Genomic DNA, 15,854 nt, shown 5'->3' with positions numbered 1-15,854 from the left:
GGATTTACTAGGAATTGAGCATCATTTACCCAATCCCTCAATAGAGAATTGTGCTATGTGCACATTACTTAGAAATAATCCTCATGGATTTTAATCATTTGTTGGATTTATATTCCGCCTTTCATTCAAGAACTCATTGTAGCTCATATATTATTTTCTCCTCTTATTTTTCCCCACTATAACCTGTGAGGATGCTTGGGGAGAGGGAAGGAGGGAGGGAGGGAGAGGGAGAGTGTGAGAGTGAGAGTGAACCCGTGGAACAATGCAGTTCCACAACTCAACCACTACAGAATATTGCCTGATGATGGGAGTCAACTTTCCAATAAGTGATAGTGTTGGGCTGCTAATTTTGTAAAGGAGATAAGGTCTTAGAGGGATATAATAGACATCTTTTACTTATGCTTACCCCGCCTTTTTTAAATTTGCAGTTGAAGTATGTTTCTAGCTTTCTTCAGCACTTAGCAAGAATATTATGAGGACTTCACAGTGAGTTGATAATTTCTCCACTTCCATACAGTACACGTAATGAGAACACATCTTTATATCAGCTAAGATATTGTCTCAGACCATATATCTATTAATATTGACATTTAGATCTCCTGAGGCTGATCAGAAAGAAAAATGTTGGGCACCCATTCTTCTGTTCATACACCCCATACACTTTGTTGAATGCCTGAACAGTTTAACAATTTTTGCTTTAAAGTTTTTGCAAAACTCTAGTTAGTTTGTTAGTTCTTGTAGTTGTTAAGATAAATCAGAGTACTAATTTAATGATGTCTTTGTACCTTTATACTCTGATGGAAAAGCATCATTTTTATTGCTCTTAAATGCATAAAATGTCCTGTATTTAGCACGTGAAAGAAGATATCAAGAATGTGGCAAGAGAGAATTCATTGACTGTAGAAAGCTCAATAGACTGTACAGATGATATTTATTTATACATATGTTTATTATATATGTCCCCCAGAGTCGGGAACGAGAAGCACATATGTGCAAGGAGAACCTTTGTGTTTATTAAAGATCTCAAATACAAATCCAACAAAAATATGCAACCTTGATAAAATTCATATTTTTAACAGTAGGATTGGAAAATATTAGCCATTAAAATGCCAATTTTAAAGAAAGATTTGAAAGGCGTAGAAACTGAAGGTTTGTCTTAACATAGATGGTGAGAAATATTTGGAAGGTGAAATGTGATGGTTTGCATCCACTGAACCAAATTCATTTAGCATTTTATTTGCCTATGAGAAAGGGGAATAATTCTCTCACTTTTGGAACCATTTCCACACTGATAATGTCTACCCTAGACGGTCCTAAAAATTTGTGAAAGAAAGAATTATTCAAGTATTGTTCTACTTCTGAACAGTGGACTTTATAAACACTTAGGAAAATGGTTCGAGTTTCTGCAGCAGGATATTTTCCACTACCAAACATTCTTTATAAAGTTCTTTTCAGAAAATAGTGTAGGTAGTCCCCAACTTACAACCGCAATTGAGCCCAAAAATTATATTGCTAAGCAAGACAGATGTTAAGTGAATTTTGCCCAATTTTACAAGTTTTCTTGCTACAGTTAAGTGAATCATGCAGTTGTTAAGTTAGCAACAAGGTGGTTAAGTGAATCTGGCTTCCCCATTGACTTTAGTTGTCAAAAGAGCACAAAAGGGGAATCACATGACCCCAGGACACTGCAATTGTCATAAATACATGCCAGTTGCCCAAATTTTAATAATGTCACTATGGGGATGCTGCCACGGTTATACAGTAAGTGTTACCAATAAAAGAGAACATGTGTAGCTCAGGGTGGAAATGAGGGATCTTCGGTGCTCTCTGAGTTTGCTTGTTTTCTTGCAGATGTTTCATTACCCTATAGCAATAGCAATAGCAGTTAGACGTATATACCGCTTCATAGGGCTTTCAGCCCTCTCTAAGCGGTTTACAGAGTCAGCATATTGCCCCCACAGTCTGGGTCCTCATTTCACCCACCTCGGAAGGATGGAAGGCTGAGTCAACCTTGAGCCGGTGAGATTAGAACTGCTGAACTGTAGATAACAGTCAGCTGAAGTGGCCTGCAGTACTGCACCCTAACCACTGCACCACCTCGGCTCTCGGCTCTAACTAAGTAACATCATCAGTTATAAGTGTGAAATTTTTTTCCAGTGCCATTGTAACTCTGAACAGTCAGTAAACGAATCATTGTAAGTCGAAGACTATCGGTGTGGGCGAATAGGTAGTAAAAAATGCTTTAAAAAGTGAAAAAAAGGTTACGTGACAATTAGCTGTGCCGCGCGATTGTCGGGACCTTTTTTTTCACTTTTTAAAGCATTTTTACTACTTATTCGTCGGAACCCGTAGTAAAAAATGCTTTAAAAAGTGGACAATCCAACGATCACGCGGCATAGCTGAGTGTCACAGAATCCCCCCCCCCCCTTTAAAGCTTTTTTTTTTTTTACTACCAGTTCGGGCGAACCTTAGCATTTTCGGCGAACCGGTAGCATTTCACCCCTGGTCAGTTGTCACTTCTAGGAAAACAGAATTCTGATCTTTCTGAACCTTTTGAATTAATCGAGAAAACACTAAGCTGTCATGTTGTTAATGCTTCAGAAGCGCTCAGTATTCATTCCATGAGGCCCTGGGTAAAAGTTCACAGCTGGAGCATCTTTTTTGGGGGGGAGGGAATAGATGTGGTAAACATGTGTTTCTCTTCTTTTTTGTCTTTGCTCTTATTTTTATTATTATCCAGTGCAACTCCAGAATAATTAGGATTGTCAATTTTTGCTGAGTGTAGAAACTGTCTTTTGCTGATACTACTGTCTCTTTTTAAAACAGAAACCTGAGCCACAACAAACTGACCGAGATTGATCCTTCTGCCTTCGCAAAGCTTCCAAAACTACGGGAAGTGTAAGTATTTTCTGTCTAAAGGACTTTTCATCCTGGCCGCTCTCTGTCTTCACTTCCATTCTGGCTAGGATAGCAGTTGGAAAAAGTATACAGTTTCCTAGGACGTGACTCCATTGTTCTTCCAGCTTGCATCAACATATTAAATCTGAGCTTTTGTTTTTTCTTTCATATAGTACTTGGGTGCTGTTTAAAAAATTAACAGTCAATTAGTGGAACACAGTGTCTCAATTAAACTGCAGTGTCTTTATTGGAAATCATTGATGTTTTCTCTTCTCCCCGGGCTCTATCTGCTACTATATTTCATAATCCCAAGGATAGCCAGGTAATCACACCAAGCTGCATGGATCTGTTTTCCTCTAATACGAAGTAGACTCTGCTGTGACATCTAATGCTAATCTTTTCTGTCTGTCTCAAGAAGAAAAGGCATAATGTTGGTACTATGGAATAATTACCTTCTCCCCCTCCCACCTACTGCTCCCTAGCAGAAGAGACAAAAAGCTTCTTCCCAAGGCTGATTAAGAGCTATCCATCCTTGAGTCAGCAGAAAATTATTCTAGCACGAAATTGGGTGCTCCATTACTCTTGTCTGTCTGTTTTATTAGTTAATTTCCTAGCATACACCTTGGTAATAGATAGACCAGTTCCAACAGTAGCTTCACCACATAAGGTTACACTACCATGCCATGCCGTGATTCTGCTTGAAGGCCACAAAAAAAATCATAAGTACAAAATCCCATTGGAGATCATACACCATTGGATCACTTTATGTTGTGTGAAACTTGGTTTTTGTATGAATATTCCCCTCTCCACTCTTTTTTTACAGCTTTACAGCTTAAATGACATTTTTTCCTTTTTAGCGATTTATTTTTGTAAGCTAAAAATCCATGCAGTTTTTAATCTATCAAGGCTCCTTGAACACCACATAGAGTGAGAATTTGTGGCTGTCTGGAAGTTGTTGAACTATCCTACTTGACGGCATAAAGGGGTGCTTGAACACAATCTTAACACTTGAGCACAATGTCTAATTTCAGAGTTCATAAAACCCTATGCTTGTTTTAATCATAATTAGAGCAAAATTGCATAAAGTTCCTTTCCCAAACTAATTTTTTAACCGTTTTGCCTTTAAAAAAAAGAGTAAAATCTAAGTGCCTTTCAGTGAATCCTCAAGAGAACTGTGCTATTTTTAAGTAGGATCCATTTCAACATGACATTAGCCTGGCAACTAGGTTGTAAATATTTTATACGAAGTGGCACTCCCCCTTCCCCTTCTTACCACACGTAGTATCAGGATCAAAGGGTTGGAAAGAGAGCTTTTAGCTGTAGTTGCTTCAGAGAGTTGTTCAGCCTGTCTTACCTTTGCTTGTTATTTAAGAGAAGCTCCTGACCACATGCCAAAGCTCCTCATCCAACAATTTGCCAATATTTAACAGCAAAATAAACTAACAACCAAGAATTTACTGTTTAGATTGCTAGTAAGTTCTAACTTGTCCTGCGGGGTTATACCTGCCAATCAACACCCTATAGAAGCTTCTGTTATTGAATATACCTGAAGTCCTTCCTGTTTGCATTAACAAGCCTTAGGAAGGAATTCATGAATGAAGCCATTCGTCACCATTGAAAGCCCTCCTTGTGTTCCAATGTTCACGTTGAGCTCTTTTATAAAAAGATGCCCATTTATATTGTCCGCTTGCATCCCCTTTTGTGTATGTATCGATAAAGGCCATGGCATTGTCAGGGTTCCAAGTAATAGACCCATAGCAAGAAAAACTCCGAGGCAGGTAGATTCCTCAAAGAAGCGCTTTATTGGATACATCATATTGGCACAGATCTGGTGAAAACCAACTCTGAAGGCTCCCGCAGTTTTCACCTAATTAAAAGTAAACTTCTGTAGAACATCGGGATGTCCGCTACGTAGCTTCACGGCACAACTTTCCATAGATACATAATAATCAGAATCAGTTCAATATTCTTCTTGGTTTCTGGAAGGTTTTATTGAACAAAAATGCCCACATGTATTTTTTGTAGAAATCTTTTTATAGTTGATTGCTCTTGGTATGATTTACAGTGGATAATTGGATAAATGCATTACTGGTATATCTTCTTATATACCACTTCATCTTTCATATACTTCTAGTACATCTTCAACATAGCGTCCTTCAGATTTTATGGTGTTATTATTTATTTTTAAGTAGTGAGTATTTATTTAATAAACACTGAAACTGGTAATACAAAAATCGGGCATTTTGTAACTTCTGTTTTATTTGAAGGATGCTGGCCTGGGAAAAATTATTGAAAAATTATAAATATTATTGATATTTATAATTTATTGGTTATCAGTTATAATTTTAACAATTGTAACCATTTGCCTTGCTTAATTTTTAAAGATAATGTTAATAATTAGAGAAATACTTTGATATAAGGGAGTTTGCTGAAACAACAGGATCTTAATTTTATTTTGCAACATTTCCCTTCCTCCCCCCCTTCTGCATTTTACAGTTGTAGCGAATCATATGTCTCAAATAAAGAAAAAACCATATTAAATCTTTGCTGTTTGGAAAGACAAAAAAGGATAAATAAACAAGATCCAATTATATGTACCTCTTGTAGAGTTAGAGAAACTCTCCTGTTCTTAGACAGGAAGCTAAAGGTTTGTTTTTTTTCCTCTATAACTTTTCTGACTGCTTCTTTGGAAAAGTTAAAGTTAGAGGCCAGGAAATTGGGCAGTTTTCAAGCAAGACAAGCACCTGTTTAATGCTAATTAATGGACTAATTCAACAGGGGGACTGCAGGTGTCTAAATCCCGAAGGGAACAGCCTATATGACCTAGATCAACTTTCTTTCAGTAGGCCAATACAGACATTGTACTATTAAGAGTGAAGCTCTGAAATCTAATAATTTAGCAATGGAGAATAAAATTGTAGCTGTCCATTTTTTTAATTTCTCTTAGAAAAGATTGAATCTTTAAGTGTCAACCCTTGTTTGTATTTCATTTATATCCAGCATGTACCTAAAAGACCATTAATAAACTGAAACAGTTAAATGGGCATACTTTTCTGAAATAAGAGTACTTTTGATGTAATCGCTTCTTTTTATACAATGAATACCTTTTCTTTTTAAGAAGGGGTAAAGGACGTCCTTGTGCAAAACAATGATCACAAATTCAGCCCTTCCAATTTCTATTTGCTGAAGCAGCTAATTGGAGCAGATAGCACAGGTAGTTCTCAACCTATGACTGGTTGCTTAGCAACTGTTTGTTGTGCCTTCCTGGGGATACTTATAACTTGGTTCTGAAGTTCTGATGGCCATTCTCCCCCCCCCCCCCTTCTTCCATGGTCACATGAATGCAGGTTGGGGCACTCGGCAACCGATTCACATTTGTGGCTGTTTTCTAGCATCCTAAGCATTCTAGTGACACAAATGCATTTTAGGACAGTTTTGCACACAAACAAACAAAAAAACCATGGCATTTACTTTTTGCTTACAGCAAAATTGGCCCAGGGTGAACCATTGGTTTGCTTAATGTCTGTGGCGTTTGCTTAACAAACACTGCATTGAAGGTTGTAAAATCAGTTTAGCCATGTGGGTGACTCATTTTATGATCATCATGACTTATAGCCATGATGGGCAGTCCTTCCAAGTAGAGGACTACCTGTACTGGGAGAATTGAGCTATTTGTCTGGCTCTATATTAAGCTGTTGTGTATGCTTTGGTTAGCAAGACAAAACAAAATGTATCCCTCTTCTTGCTTAATTCCTTCTTTCTGCTGAGCTCCTGAGGATTCACTGATTGCTTCCACGTCTTTTTATCTCCCACTTCTTTTTATGCCTTTAAGTCAGTGTTGACTCTTGCCAAATGCCTACACAAGTCCCACAGTTTTCTTGGCAAGATTTCAGAAGTGGTTTGCCATTGTCTCTTTCCTAGGGCTGAGAGAGAGAAACTCGCCCACGGTTACCTAGCTGGCTTTCTTTGTGCCTAAGGCAGGTCTAAGAGCTGAGGTGGCGCATTGGTTAGAGTGCAGTACTGCAGGCTACTTCAGCTGCAGTTCAACAGTTCAAATCTCACCGGCTCAAGGTTGACTCACTCTTCCGAGGTGGATAACATGAGGACCCAGATTGCTAGGGGCAGTAGGCTGGCTCTTGTAAACCGCTTAGAGAGGGCTGGAAAGAGCCCTATGAAGCGGTATGTAAATCTAAGTGCTATTGCTAGGAGTCTTAGTTGCCCTGTTTGTACTCTGCTATCTTAACCTCTACACCAAATGAACTCTCTCCACATGCACTAAGATTCCCAAATTCATGAGACTGATGAACTCATTTAGATGGAATAGTTGCCATGGGGTTTGACCAGCCATAAAGCCATCTTGAGTCAATGAATATTGTGAAGAAGAAAGAGTGACAGATGGAACAGGATGATAATTACTGAGCAAAGTCGCACCCACAAGAACTTCTGTACACAAAGAAATGCTTCATGCTGTTTCCTCTGTCTGCATCCTACTAACATGGATGGTACCAACCTAGTTTGCTGAAGGGACACAGCATAGGAGAGAGGTGGTTGAGAGAACCAAGATTTAATACAGAACAGACTCGGGCACCAGGTCCTTCTTTTATTCTCCTTATGATAGTATCTAAAGCAGGAAACTGTGGGGCCGCGGTGGCTCAGTGGCTAAGACACTGAGCTTGTTGATTAGAAGTCGGCAGTTCAGCGGTTCGAATCCCTAGCGCTGCGTAACGGAGTGAGCTCCTGTTACTTGTCCCAGCTTCTGCCAACCTAGCAGTTCAAAAGCATGTAAAAATGCAAGTAGAAAAAGAGGAACCACATTTGGTGGGAAGTAACAGCATTCCGTGCGCCTTCATCATTTAGTCATGCCGGCTACATGACCATGGAGACATCTTCGGACAGCACTGGCCCTTTGGTTTTGAAACGAAGATGAGCACCGCCCCCTAGAGTCGGGAACAACCAGCACATATGTGCGAGGGGAACCGTTACCTTTAAAGCAGGAAACTACAGTGGCGCCTAAAGCTGGAGGCCACTGCCTAGCATGATAGCTCTGGATGGATCATCATCATCTGTTATAACTAATGATGCAACCCTTTTTCAGGAGCCCTTTTGGTTACGATCACTACTATTCTTGATCTTGGCTGTAACCATGTCTGGTAATCAAGTTCAACAAGGAGATCCTAATTGAGAAATTTCTTGTCCCCAAGCCATCCATTAAAAAAATACATATATCAAACTAAATTGTGCAGAAGAATGTAAATCAGGAGCTCCGCTTGGAACTGCCCAGGAGCTGCATGTGTCTCGTGATCTGTAGTTTGCCCAGCCTTGGAGAGAGCTGGCACTTGCTGCTGTTCCATAAATATGTGTTAGCAATAACTAAAGTAGGCATGGAATGTGCAGCTGGGTTTCTGTTACAAGTGTTCTTGGCAGTGACTTGGCTGGAAAGTCACAGAATTACAGGAAGCTCACTGACACATTTCTGCATGCAACCGGGCTTCTAGGTTAATAATCATGACAGACGGCGAGCAACGAAAAGCAACCTGATATTCTTTAAAAAAATAAAAAGTTGCTTGATTTTTTTTTTAATAATTTTTTTTATTGTTGTCATTGTTTCCTCCAGGCGACTGAATAACAATGAACTGACGGCCATTCCATCCCTGGGAGCAGCTTCAGCCCACATAACTTCCTTGTTCCTGTAAGTCTCAGCATTAGCATTCCTATGAGTATATTTTTAATTTGAAGAATCTGTGCAAGGTATACTGTAGTGTTTCTTTTTTTAGCTTTAATACATTCAATGATATCAGCTGGAGCTTACTAAATGTTGAAGTTCCAGTTAAAGACCTCTGCTGTTCTTACCTGTAAAGTACTTAAAGGGAAGTCTTCCATGACCAAAAGTGCCTTGGAATACAAAAATCTAGAGAGGGGGGGGACGGGGAGAGGGAGAGAGAGAGAGAGAGAGAGGGAGGAATGAGAATATGAGAATGAGAATGAGAGAATGAAGGTAATGAGTTATAGGTCTCAGGCTGAGGTGGGTTCAGCTTGGTTCGGTCGAGTAGGTAGTAACTTGGCCTGCCACTGGTTCCCTCAGCGTTCCGTAGGGGACGCCATCTTGTTTTTTTGTTTGTGTGCATGCGCAGAAGCATTTTTTTAGTACTGTGCATGCATACATAGCACACACATGTGCACAGCATGTCCCTGAGCAAACCGGCAGTATCAGCAACCGGAACCCACCCCTGGTCTCAGGACTCAATAGAGGTTATAGGTTTGCAGAATTCAGTTGAAAATTTATTCCCCCCCCCTTGCAAATAAATAAATATATGTATGTATGTATGTATGTATGTATGTATGTATGTATGTATGTATGTATGTTTGTTTAAAGTCACAACCCCTGGTATGCCCAAATATGGGAGGAAGATCACTACTTCCGTTCTCTGTCCTTCGGCTCGTCACAAGAGACCATCCACAGGTTCGATTCCCAGCAAGGGTATGGCTAGCTGATGAGAGCTAAATAGCTTGAAATAGATCTATACTAGTCTCCCTTTATTTATTTATCAGCACAAATATAACAAACATATCTCTATCTCTATCTATCTCTATCTATCTATCTATCTATCTATCTATCTATCTATCTATCTATCTATCTATCTATCTATCTATCTATCCCCAGATGTGCAAAATTTGGTTAAAATGTCATTAAAAGTACAGTCCACACATTCCTGAACAAAATGTTTCTGGATTGTCTTGATTAAATTCATTCACTCCAGCAACCCTGAAAACTTATATTTGAATAAAAATTCCCTGCTAAGTATAAAATTAAGGATGGCAAAGAATACAGGTAGTTCTTGACTTACAACCATTCATTTAGCAACCGTTTGAAGTTATGACAGCACTGAGAAAAGAGACTTTTGATTGGTTCTTGCACTTACAACTGTCACAGCATCTTCACAGTCACGTGATGAGATTTCAGCCAGCCTGCATTTAGGATGCTTACAGAGTTCTGGGGTCATGTGACCATCACCTGAGACCTTTCTAGCTGGCTTGTGACAAGGAAAGTCAACAGAGGGAGGCTGAGTTTGCTTAATGACCTTGTGATTCCCTGAGCAATTGCAGGGATTGGCTTAACAACTATGGCAAAAAAGGTCATAAAATTGGGTGCAATTCACTTAACTGTCTTGCATAGTAATGGAAATTCCATTTCCAATTGTGGTCATAAGTCAAGGACTATCTGCTTATATCTGCTATCTGTTCTAATTCAAAGCTGAACCATCAGAGATTCTAAGGCCACAGGTAGTTTGCATTGACTTTTGGCCCCATAGATTTTGCTTGTCAGAAGCCAGCTAGGAAGGTCTTGTTCTGGTAATTTTCAAGAATACTCTAGCCATAGCCATCAATGAAACGTTGTTTCTTACCATAAGCCAAAATGTCCAGAAATTTCCCTTTCCCAAATTCTGAGAATAAATTGGAAAGTCCTGGTGCACCCATAGAATATAAATTGGAACATTTTAGAACAAGAATCGTGGGGCTGGAAATGACCTCTGAGATCTTCTAGTCCACTCCGTGCTCAAGGCAGGAGACCTTACACCAGTGATGACTAACCTTTTTGATGTTGTGTGTCGCAAGTACACAAGCATGCGCGTGATAGCACGTGCCCGCACCCATAAAGCAATGCCTGGAAAGCCTCCTGCATCAACCTGGAAGCCAAAACAAGGTACGGGGGCGCCATGCAAGGGCCCAAAATGAAATGTGACTCCCCCCTGCGCATGCACACATGTGTCCCCCATATACGTCCCGCCCTCAAGCATGCACAGCAGAGACCCAAAGAACGGCTGGCTGATGGAAGGTGCGTGTGCATGCGCGGTTGAGCTGGGATGGGGCGATGGCTGGCGTGCCTGCAGAGAGGGCTCTGCAGGCCATCTTTGGCATGCGTGCCATGGGTTTGCCATTACGGCCTTATAGCATCCTAATCAAATGGTTATAAGGTCTACTTTTGAAAACTTCCTGTGATGGAGCACCCACCATTGGTTTCATCAACTTTTGTTCCTGGTTGATCATTGCATTGTAAGGGGACACTCTGGGAATTTCTACATCGTTTATTTAACTCTCTCCACTCACAGTCCAATTCATGCGGACTATCTATGAGAGCAAATCAAACTGGTCACTTTCTTGCATTTCCATTAAGATTGCTCTAAAATGTGGAAAGGAGCAGAGCTTCCTCCTTCAAGTCAACACTGACAGCTGTGTCAGTCCACCCTCTCTCTAAGGTCCTGTTTCAAAGAAAACTAAGTCAAATCTAGGTACTAGAGCAGGGGTATCAAACTCGTGGCCCGCAGGCTGGATGCATGAGGTGCTGGCCTTGCCCACACCCGATTTAGCAAAGGGGGGGAAGTTGTGATACATCAGGTGACCACTCCGTGACAACATGAATTTGACACCCCTGTAGCAGGGGTGGGTTGCTGCCAGCATTGCTGCCGGTTTGCTTCGTGTGTGCACTAGATGCGTGTTGCTCGTGCTTGGGCAGTTCAATGTAAATTGTTCTGCGCATGCGTAAGGACCATTAAAAACTAATAAAAAACATGCCGGCAACAGCAGCAGAGACCGGGGAACTGGTTCGGGGGCATGGCCAGCCTGGGTTGCTGCCAGTTCTGCGACCCAGGCCAAAATACCACTACTGGTTTGTCCAAACCGGTGCGAACCGGTAGCAACCTACTTCTGCCCTATACTAGAGGATGTCTCATTTGGGTCATTTCGCTGTTCCTCCCTATTCCTTTATCAAACAAAGTCTCTTGATCCTGTTCTCTCTTCTGTTATAGTTGGGACAAAGTTAAAATAATACATTCACATTTGTCTTGTTCCTATTAATTAAGACGCTATGAGTATGGAAATTTATATGTGTATGTTGCGGTATGTTGAGTTTGAATCTTATCCACAAAGAGCTCATTTTTCAGCCTTGTGGGAAATTAAAAGATGACTCCTTTTATATCCCTAGATTTTGTAAGTTGATTAATTTTTTTAAAATTCTATTTATTTATTCCATTGATATGGCTGCCCATCTCAAACATATTTACATTTTGCTTTCTCCTAGCGTGATTTATGGTAGAAACCAAAACATTGATCATATCAATTACTGTTGCCACTAGAATAGAATAGAATTCTTTATTGGCCAAGTGTGATTGGACACACAAGGAACTTGTCTTTGGTGCATATGCTCTCAGTGTACATAAGGAGAATAAAATACATCCATCAAGAATAAAAAGATGCAACATTTAGTGATAGTGAAGGTTACTAATGCTATCAAATCATACTAGTAAACAAGTAAAACACTGTAAATTGAAAGATACAAGCAACATGGTTATAGTCATTAGTGGGAAGAGATAGATACTAGGAAGGAAGAGAAGAATAACAGTAATACATATAGTCTTAGTACATTATTTGACAGTGTTGTGGGAATTAGCAATAGCAGTTAGACTTATATACCGCTTCATAGGGCTTTCAGCCCTCTCTAAGCGGTTTACAGAGTCAGCATATTGCCCCCAACAACAATCCGGGTCCTCATTTTACCCACCTCGGAAGGATGGAAGGCTGAGTCAACCCTGAGCCGGTGAGATTTGAACAGCCGAACTGCAGAACTGCAGTCAGCTCAAGTAGCCTGCAGTGCTGCATTTAACCACTGCGCCACCTCGGCTCAATTAGTTGTTAAGCAGAGTGATGAGCAGAGTGATGAGCCATTCAGGAAAAAATTGTCCTCGTGTCTAGTGTCTAGTCACTACAGTGGTGGGTTTCAAAAATTGTTCGAACCTACTCTGTGGGTGTGGCCTCCTTTGTGGGAGTGGCTTGCCGCCCATGTGACCAGATGGGAGTGGCTTGCCACCCATGTGGCAAGAGCCAAGGTGGCGCAGTGGTTAAATGCAGCACTGCAGGCTACTGCTAGATCAGCAGGTCAGCGGTTCAAATCTCGCCGGCTCAGGGTTGACTCAGCCTTCCATCCTTCCGAGGTGGGTAAAATGAGGACCCAGATTGTTGGGGGCAATATGCTGACTCTCTGTAAACCGCTTAGAGAGGGCTGAAAGCCCTATGAAGCGGTATATAAGTCTACTGCTATTGCTATTGCTATTGCTATGTGACCGGATATGAAGATGCCGACGACACTTGTCAGAACCACCTTAAATTACCTCACACACAGCACTGGCATGCATAAGAATATGATGCAAACTTGTTTTTTAAAAGGCATCTTTGGTTTGCGTTAAAACAACTTCAACACATGCAATGTTCTGATTGCACCACAAATGCAGTAGTCACCCTTACCTTTCACAGAGGCACTGAGTTTTATAAATATGAGCATGATAGTGTAGAATAATCATATCCAAGGACCAGTGGTGGGTTTCAAAAATTTTGGAACCTCTTCTGTAGCGTGTGGCCTGTAGATTTGACGAACCGGTTCTACCGAATAGGTGCGAACTGGTAGGAACCCACCTCTGAGTCACTACTACTACTATGAGCCATCAAGCTCGATTGACAATTTATAAATAACAATATCGAAGTAGCATAACGTTAATGAATCTGAAACTATCAAATCTCCCCTCCCCACTCCAAAAAAAAAAAAAACCCTATTCAAAGCAGCAAACATTCTAATCAGGAAAGCAAGAAAATAGGTTTTTTTAAAGCCTGTTCTGAAGCCATGCGGCGAGGGGAAATGGTATGCATTTCAAAGAATAGGGAGTTCCATCCATTTGGTGCAATCACTCAGAATGCCTTAGCCCAGTCGATTCTAACTGACCTACTAAGTTAACACCTGCAATAAAAACCCTCCAAAGGCCACCCTGGAGCTTGTAGTAACATCTTTACAATTATGATATGACCAGCTTGAATAACAATCTGTCCTCAAATTGCAATTGCTCCCTGCCTGTGTCCTGCTTACATGTAGACACTTTCTAATGCAACTGGTTGTTTCTTAGTTGTTGTGATCATAGAACAACATCTGGTGATTAGCAAACTTCTCCAGTTTTGGGCAATTCTTCTGGCTCGTGCATATCCTTTACACGTAGCTGTTTGATTCTACTGAGGACATTCATGTTGAGAGCATTTTTTCCTAGGGTTGATACAAAGCATTTAAAGTAAAAACATAAAATACAAATGATACTTCCCTGCATAATCTCAGCATAGTTCAGGACGTAGCAGTCTCATAGTATATTGTTAATTGAGGCAGAGCCTGACATGTATTACAGTTTAACTGTTCACTGGGGAACAGATATTATTTTTCTTCCTTTCTGCTTTGAAAATATTGCCAAAGAAATTCATCTCCAACACTAGCAAACATTTGGAAAGGATTTTATGGGAACAGAAGAAAACAATTTGTATGTGAGTTAACCAAAGACAGACCTGCAAAGAGATTATAAATACCGACAACCTGGTGGTGATTCTGATGCAGGAAATTCAAAGTGTGGAGACTATATTTTGAAACAGAACTCATGGTAACTTAGTTAATGATTGCTTGTGATGTAGAACCTTGGCGGATTTTTTTTTACAAGCCTTCTGAAAAGATCAGGAGAAGCACAATTCTCTCTATGGCATTCATTGTTCCAATTCTCTTAATTCCTTTTATAAGGACCCCTGAGGATTCTGTATTACTAGCAGGTGAGCCGGGGGAGCTGAAGAAAACCCAGAGATTTGCAAAGCAGGCAATGATACAATCAAGTAAAAAGTCAACCAAGTAAAGAGGCGTTCACAAATACCAAACAAAGGGGCGGGGGTTAAAATGATAGCATTCATCCTGTGCTCCATCCCCATTTCTGAGGCCTTCAAGGACAAATCTGTGTAAAGAATATTTTTTTGACAATTTAGCACTTGCAGCATTAGCAAAAGAACGGGAGTGTCTGCTAACTGATGAGTTTAATACAGATGTCTTTCCCAATAAAGACACATGTTAACTAACTGCATATGTTAAGCAACTGGTTGGTTTCAAGATGGAAAAGGGAGGCCAGAATCCAAGGAGGAGAATAAGTGTGGAGAACTTGTGGACCTCCAGATATTGCTCAATTGCTGTTCTCATCGTTCTTCAACTCTGTCCACATTGGAACGGTTGGGATTTCCGGTTAATAAACATCTGCAGGCCCAGACGTTGCATATCACTGGAGTGGAAGGATGTTATTTTATGGTAAATCAGGAAAACCTTTAAAACTTTTCCCGTTTGCTTCTTGGATGAGGCAGTAGCTTTTAAGTTTTTAAGAAGAGATTGGACAACAATTTGTCTTAAATGGTATAGGGATTCCTGCCTGAGCATCGGGTTGGATTAGAAGACCTCCAAGGTCCCTTCCAGTTCTGTTCTTCTGTTATTATAAGTGACTATTGCAACTGAGGAGAATGTCCATTTTCTGCAGCAACTTAGGAACGATAGGCAAACTTGGTGAAGTTGTCTGCATTTTCTTTACTCTTGTTACAGGATCATTTTATTATATTGCTTATTTTTGTGCATTACTGATTCTTAAAACAATTGTTCCATGACTAATTAAGGGAAATCATGAGGTTTGTTATATTGCCTTGTTATGGTAAAACCTATCTTTCCTTTCTTGATTAGACTTTAGTTTTCAGACCAAAGAATAATTGCAGGATTTTATTACATGTCTAGGTAAGTGAATGGCTGGCTCCTTGAACCATTCCCATTTAGGAGGAAAATGGAGATGAGTAGGTGCTTTGTTTATCAAATCACAATTGGGTTTTGTTTATTTGAAGTCTGCAGGAATCACATAACAGAGAACAATGAAAAAAATATCTAAAAAGTCTCTTATCCAATTTTCTTGTATCATTTCTCAATTCTTTGGATTAATTGCTACCCTGTTTAAGATAGAAAGGTTTGCTGTATATACATGTGCTTGCACTTTCAAACACTGTGAAACAGAATTTGCTTTATAATAAATGGATGTTACAAACATCACCTGTAAATTCTTAGCATTCATACAGTTTCCCAT

General features: G+C 40.1%; 1 protein-coding gene across 1 annotated transcript in view; it reads left to right on the top strand.

Moving 5' to 3' along the window:
- LRIG1 (leucine rich repeats and immunoglobulin like domains 1) overlaps positions 1 to 15,854 on the top strand; it is a 146,120-nt gene that overhangs the window by 55,606 nt on the left and 74,660 nt on the right. Inside the window, exons 2-3 of the mRNA XM_087708851.1 lie at positions 2,827 to 2,898; positions 8,513 to 8,587. Coding sequence (XP_087564977.1) covers positions 2,827 to 2,898; positions 8,513 to 8,587 — 147 coding nt within the window. The remainder of the gene's footprint in view (positions 1 to 2,826; positions 2,899 to 8,512; positions 8,588 to 15,854) is intronic.

This window comes from Thamnophis sirtalis, unplaced genomic scaffold (genome assembly GCF_051295495.1).
Source record: "Thamnophis sirtalis isolate CommonGarterSnake01/CBP01778 unplaced genomic scaffold, rThaSir2_p1.2 scaffold_3, whole genome shotgun sequence".
In the NCBI taxonomy this organism is placed as follows: Eukaryota; Metazoa; Chordata; class Lepidosauria; order Squamata; family Natricidae; genus Thamnophis; species Thamnophis sirtalis.
The sequence above is the reverse complement of the archived record's forward strand: the minus strand, read 5'-3'. Positions and strand labels throughout refer to the sequence as shown.